Here is a 6,619-nt window from a genome sequence, read left to right as displayed (position 1 = left end):
AATAATAATAATAATGATAACAACAGTAATATTATTACTGTTGTTATCATTATTATTATTAGTTATTATTATTATTATTATTATTATTATCATCATCATCATCATCATCATCATCATCATCATCTGTTCATTTGACGTCTTTTGTAGGCTACTTCAAATCGTGATCATTTACTGCGCATTATGTCCAGAAACACGACATGGACTATATTTCTGCACGTTCTGTAACCTGAAATCGGAGTAAAAGTCTTACACATTGATCGATATTTAGAAAAAAACAAGAAAATAAAAAGACAATTTATCCTATTTGACATTTGATATTTATTAATCTCTGGATTTACGTACAGAGTAACAACCAACCCCAAGTCTTACAGCTGCTCCGGACAAGACCACAGAGTTATAATAACACGTCTCCTGTACAGTTAGACCATTTACAGACATTGTGCACATCCCTGACCAGACAGCAGATCCTTTTCAAAAATCATAATTAATGAATAAATTAAAATTTGTCCTTGGACTAAACGACACCGGTTCACACGCCGATGTTGTACGTTTTTACGCACTGCGTTTCTTGCTTGAAGACGTGAGTGAGGTTCATCGTTTTTACGCCACTTTCTCCTTTAGGTCCATTTACATTAATATCTGAACATTATTTGTGAATGAATCCAACAACAAGCCCTTTATGGAGTGTATAATGTGCGTAGGGTCGTAAGACTATACATGCAACTTTGGGATGAACATTTTTTACCCGACAAACAAAAAGGTTCTTTGCTCTGAAAACACACCGTGGCCTGTTTCCATGATACGCATCTGGAGTACATTTCTATTCACAAATTATAGTTTAAAATTTTAGTAACAAAAAGTAAATAACAGTTAAATAACTGTTATAGCTGTTAAATAAATAGCTGTTAAATAAATAATCATTAAGTCTAAATAAGAAATAAAACAAATGTGCGCGTGCCTCCTGGACATGTCACAGTCACACAATCAAAGCAAAAGAAAAATACAGGATTTTTGTCATTCTTTAATACTCTATTTTTATCTTATTCAAGTTGTAGTTTAACATTAATTAAAGAAAAGATTTATATAAAAAATAAATGTATAGAATGAGAATCGGGCACAAAATGAACTTCTGTACTCGAAGTCGCATTTAAGATAAAAACTTTAAACAAAGAACGTTGTTTTAATAGAAAAAAAATATGCGATTGTAATCTCATCAAATTCTATATCGAAATTTTAAATTTACTAATAAAATTATCTGAGGAAATATTACGAAGATTCCTATAAATGTTCGTGCGTTTCGCTTTGCGTCTTCACTCAGAACTACAAAATGTTTTACAAAAGTTTTTGCACCTCGAACGTTGGATGTTTATGAGTATATATACGTTATGTGCTAGAAAATAATCCAACAATCAAACTAATGGGATTTTCTGCTTTTAGTCTACTTCACTTGTGCCTTTCTCTCTCTCTCTCTCTCTCTCTCTCTCTCTCTCTCTCTCTCTCTCTCTCTCTCAGGCTATCCAAAGAAGCTTTTATTTAAAAAAAAAAAAAAAAAAAAAAAAAAAGTTATAAGATAGAAACGGTGTGATATTTTTAAACACACAAAACACACGCAGCTCAGTGTTTGGGAGATTAAAGCAGCAGCAGACGAGCAGAAACGCGCTTTGGAAGGCGCGCGCTGCGGCGAGCACAATAAACCCCCGTTGTTTAACCCCGGCGTGAAAATATGGCTGGAGAAAAACAAACAGCCGATTGTTGTATGAAATTTATTCAAGTATAAAATAATGCCCTTTGTCGGACACAAACTTGGGCAACATGGGGACACGGAGACACGCACAAAAAGGAGAAGTTCTTTTGTGCGCTTTTGCGCGTTGTAACCAAAGACCCCCTTCTGAACGCGACTGTTGTTTTTTCTCTCTCTCTTCTTTTTTTCTTTCTAATGACATTTACCGGATCAAAACATAGTGTTAATTCGATCAGAAAGCTTCACCCTTAGCAAACAATGCCCGAATGAGTCCTTCCCAAGTTGGTTAAGTTGAGCGAAATTAGGGCAAATGAATAGGGGCGCGCAGGTGATGGGGGATCAGGGGGCCAGCTGCGTTCCGTCATTCTTCTTCTTTCTCGCTCTCTTCTTTTTATTAAAATTTAGACCCAGTGCAACCATTCATTCCGCTCAATAGACATTTTCTTATAGGATAATAGGATACAAATTGAGCCGTCCAGAGGTGGTGGGTGTAAAAAAAAAAAAAACCCCATCATCATCATCGCTGTGGCGCAGTGCGCGCAAAAAAAAAAAAAGAAAAAGCCTGCGTGCCTGGTTTGTGTGTGTCTGGAGGCTATGCCAGGCCCAAGAGGTCCCCCGCACACACCTGCCGAGGCTTGGGAGTGTAAAATACACGCTTCGCGTGAAAGATCTCCGTGTCACCGAGTCGTGTGAACACAGCGGAGGGAGGAGGAGGACACAGAGACACCAAGACTCCAAAAAAGCGTCTACTGTCCAACACGGCGGAACAGCCTATTATAGGCTTTGCTTAATTACTTCAATGACAGCAGACAGGCTTTCAAAAAAAAAAAGATCCGCGTAAACTGCGCCAAAAGGACTGCGTCCCCACACGTGCGCGTGCGACGAGAACCAGAGATATTAAAAGTTAAACTATGTTCAAGTTTCCAAACCACAGCATGTTCCCTTCACCGTGAGTGTTTAAAGTGCACCTTTTATAGTCTTTACGGGCTTTTGACACTGTACAATCTATACAATCTATACATTCCGCTGTGTTATCACAGGGGAACCCATACATTCTACAAAGAGGATTCAAAGTAAAAGTAAAATCAATTTTGTGATGCACACTAAAAGGATACTAACTGCCTCTTTTCCTTGTGGCACCAACACACCTTTTATGAATATAGAGAACCTTCCAATCAAGAAAATTATACATCATCTGAACTATAAATCATATAACCATGTGCATAGTAAAGATACAAAAGTTTGTATAATTGTTGGACCGAGATCATCAGTGACAGAGAATCAGTGACAGTGACTTTTTTCCATGGAGATGCAGGACTAAACATGAGGTGCCAATATTTTTATAGCAATTTTGTAGCATTGTGCAATTATTCAGGAGTAAAGTTTCCCCTCGTCGCAGCTGCTGCTGCTGCTGGTAACACTAATCATAGATGTTTCGCATCTTTACTATGGTAATACCTTCAGAAATAATTTAGGATACATAATGTCCACTAAAGCATCTTTTATTCACATTATTATTATTATTATTATTATTATTATTATTATTATTATTATTATTAGGTACACCACATGCACCAGACAGAATGTGCATTAGCATTACAACTTAGCACTATGTCTAAATGAATGTTTTCCAAACCCTACAGGACTGTGAAGGGAGCAGTGCGCCATTTTGGACACGATGGCACCAAAAGTGCGCTCCGAATTAAACATGTACCAAAGTGAACCAAGTGCTCACGTGTCCACGCACGCGGTAACGCTATTACTATAACGGAGTCTGGAGATGTAGTGCACGAGCCCACACCTAGAACCCGACTGGAAGACAACCAGAAAACGGGCTTCAGTCGCGCGCACCGACTGCGGTCTCCTTTCCGTGCGCTCTCAGATGACGTCCCTTCAGAACATCACGTGTCCCCGAGACAGCCACGTGGATTAACAAAACAGCACTTGCCCCCCTTTCCTTCCACTCTCGAGTCCACGGTCCCCCCCCCCCCTTCACTTTAACTGATCCTATAAGCGAGCACATTAACCAAAAAAGGAGCTTTCTCGCATTTAATCCCTGAGGATTCATTTGGGAGGCCAAGCATGCGCACAATCCGCTTTATAAACACACTGAACTCAGATACACACCTCAGTCTCAGTCTCACTCTGATGCAGGAACCTACAGCATCGTGCACAGCAAAAATCTTCTGGATCACTGGCAGAAATATTAAAGAACTCTTTTCATTTTAATTTCCAAAGAAATGATGGCTTCAAAGATGAAGGACCGCAAGGTAAAATGGGCTCAAAATGCGCTCGCGACTTTCACTGCATGTGTCGATTTTGTGCAGATTATCTAAACAACAACAACAACAACAACAACAACAATAATAATAATGATAATAATAATAATAATAATCAAACGAGTGGATTTGCTTCGTTAATCTATTATGTTAACACATCACTAAAATGAATGATAGTTCTTATGTGGGTTCTTACAGGGGTTGTGTTGGAGAGACAACCCAAAGAAGATCTTTCTAAAGATTTAAATAGGTTCTTATTATCAGATGAGATTATTAGATGCGCCAAAACAGCGCGCGCATGGAAATGAAATACATTACACCGTGTTTGCTATTTAACTTAATGCGTTACGATTTTATTCACGTGACCCTATTTTATACGACGCGGTTTAATCTGCAGAAAATCTTTTAGTTTTTTTAATTATTATTTTTTTAATAATGGAGACCAGCGCGTGACCGTAAAGCCATTACGCACGTGTGAATTGCGTGTAGACGTGTAGATTAATGCGTGTGTTAATCCAACCGGATTCCTGAAACTCTTTTTTTAATCTTTCTCATCCAGTCTGTCTGAAAAACTCCGTGTCTGCCGTCAGAAAGAACTAGAAAATATCTGATCTGTTTAAAGCCACATTAGGTTTATTTATTTATCTCGTTTTATCTTTTTATCGTTTTATTAAAGTCACTTTTAGACATTCATCCGGAAAATGTATTTAAATATCAATATGTAGGAGTGATTTTAGAAAAATTACACACACACAAACACACGCACGCAGACACACACACGCACGCAGACACACGCACGCAGACACACGCACGCAGACACAAACACACGCACGCAGACACACACACACGCAGACACAAACACACGCACGCAGACACACACGCACGCACGCAGACACAAACACACGCACGCAGACACACACGCACACACACACGCACGCAGACACACACACACATGCACACACACGCAGACACACACTCACACAAACACACGCAGACACACGCAGACAAACACACACGCACACAAACACATGCAGACACACACACACACGCAGACATACACACACACACTCACTCACACGCAGACACACACTCACACAAACACACACACACACTCCCTCACACACACAGTCACTCACACAAATGCATACTCACTCCCTCACACACACACACACACACACACACACACACACACACACACACACACACACAGAGGATGTAGAATCAGTCTACTCAAGTTTGCAGTATTTTTCACTACCTACACTGTTCTCCTACAGAGAACGCCGGTGTCACACAAAGTGATCGAGAAGAGGAGGAGAGATCGTATTAACCGCTGTCTAAATGAACTCGGCAAAACCGTCCCCATGGCTCTGGCCAAACAGGTACGGAACAATCCCTGCACATTACTGGGATAAAAATATCCTGTATAGAAAAACCCTGTGCTGCATTTAGCGTGTAAGTCTTTTTTTCATCCATCCACCTGAGTAGCAGAATAAAAAGTTCAAATTCACTAAATCTGTAATATATCCATCAGCGATCAGTTCATTTAACGTTTATATGTTTTTATTTACACACCAAACCTCTACATTACTGCTCGTCCACATCTTTAACTATCTCTTATCTCATTTTCATCTTATTTTCAGCTTTCACCTGATTGTATCTTAATTCATCTCATTTTATCTTCTTGTCCGGTTTAATCTTAACTCATTTGGTCTATTTTATCCTACAGAACTGTGGGAAGCTGGAGAAGGCAGAGATTTTAGAGATGACTGTACAATACCTGCGCGCTCTGCACTCAGCCGACTTCCCTCGCGGGAGAGAAAAAGGTACGTCACTAAACGAGTCTACATTCTCTCCATCTCTTTATTTATTCATATATATTTACTCCATTTGGTGTGATGTGAAAGTTTATATGAGTAGGGATTAATCTGGGGTCTTAAATTTGGGGTCATTTTTCTAAGACTACTCAGTGCCTGATATGAGTCCAAAAGAAGATCGTTTATTTTTAATAATAATATAATAGTTTAACGTTACATTAATGCCTTAATTCCTGAAAAGCCTGACAATTTATATCTGCGCATGTGTCCAAAAAGCAACGGATAATTAATAACTAATTAATAAATAATCAAATAGCAATCATGAGAGATTTTAATGGAAGAGTTTCTGAATGTTAATGTCTCCCAGAGCAACAAGTTATCATCTGCTTTCACTAAATAATGTGTTGTGTGTGTGTTTGTGTCTGCAGGAGAGCTCCTGAGCGAGTTCGCCAACTATTTCCACTACGGCTACCACGAGTGCATGAAGAACCTGGTGCACTACCTGACCACAGTGGAGCGAACAGAGACCAAAGACAACAAAAACGCACGCATTCTGGCCTTCCTGCAGTCCAAGGTGGTTTCAGAGCCCGTGTTCGGGTCACGCTACGAGTCCGCGTTCTCCTCGCCCGAGCCCGTAGACTTCCTGTGTCAGCTACGTTCTCCGCCAGAGTGCCACCAGAACCCGAGCGAACCTGTCTTCCAGCAGAGCCACAGCGGGCATTTATCCTGGCATGGCTCGGCGCTCAGCTACCCGCAGCAGCACGGACTGGACCATCACCATTACA

The 6,619-nt window shown here is 40.0% G+C and overlaps 1 protein-coding gene across 1 annotated transcript in view; it reads left to right on the top strand.

Annotated features, from left to right (window-relative positions):
- The first annotated feature begins 3,969 nt into the window (after positions 1–3,969).
- The window catches only part of helt (helt bHLH transcription factor), a 2,700-nt gene continuing 50 nt past the window's right edge, over positions 3,970–6,619 (top strand). The window contains exons 1-4 of the mRNA XM_060864651.1: positions 3,970–4,011; positions 5,295–5,399; positions 5,747–5,843; positions 6,263–6,619. The exon at positions 6,263–6,619 is cut by the window's right edge and continues 50 nt beyond it. Coding sequence (XP_060720634.1) covers positions 3,982–4,011; positions 5,295–5,399; positions 5,747–5,843; positions 6,263–6,619 — 589 coding nt within the window. The 5' untranslated portion in view covers positions 3,970–3,981. The remainder of the gene's footprint in view (positions 4,012–5,294; positions 5,400–5,746; positions 5,844–6,262) is intronic.

The sequence above is a fragment of the Tachysurus vachellii genome, chromosome 2 (assembly GCF_030014155.1).
Source record: "Tachysurus vachellii isolate PV-2020 chromosome 2, HZAU_Pvac_v1, whole genome shotgun sequence".
Lineage (NCBI taxonomy): Eukaryota > Metazoa > Chordata > Actinopteri > Siluriformes > Bagridae > Tachysurus > Tachysurus vachellii.
Note: the sequence above shows the minus strand (reverse complement) of the source record. Positions and strands in the feature narration are given on the sequence as shown.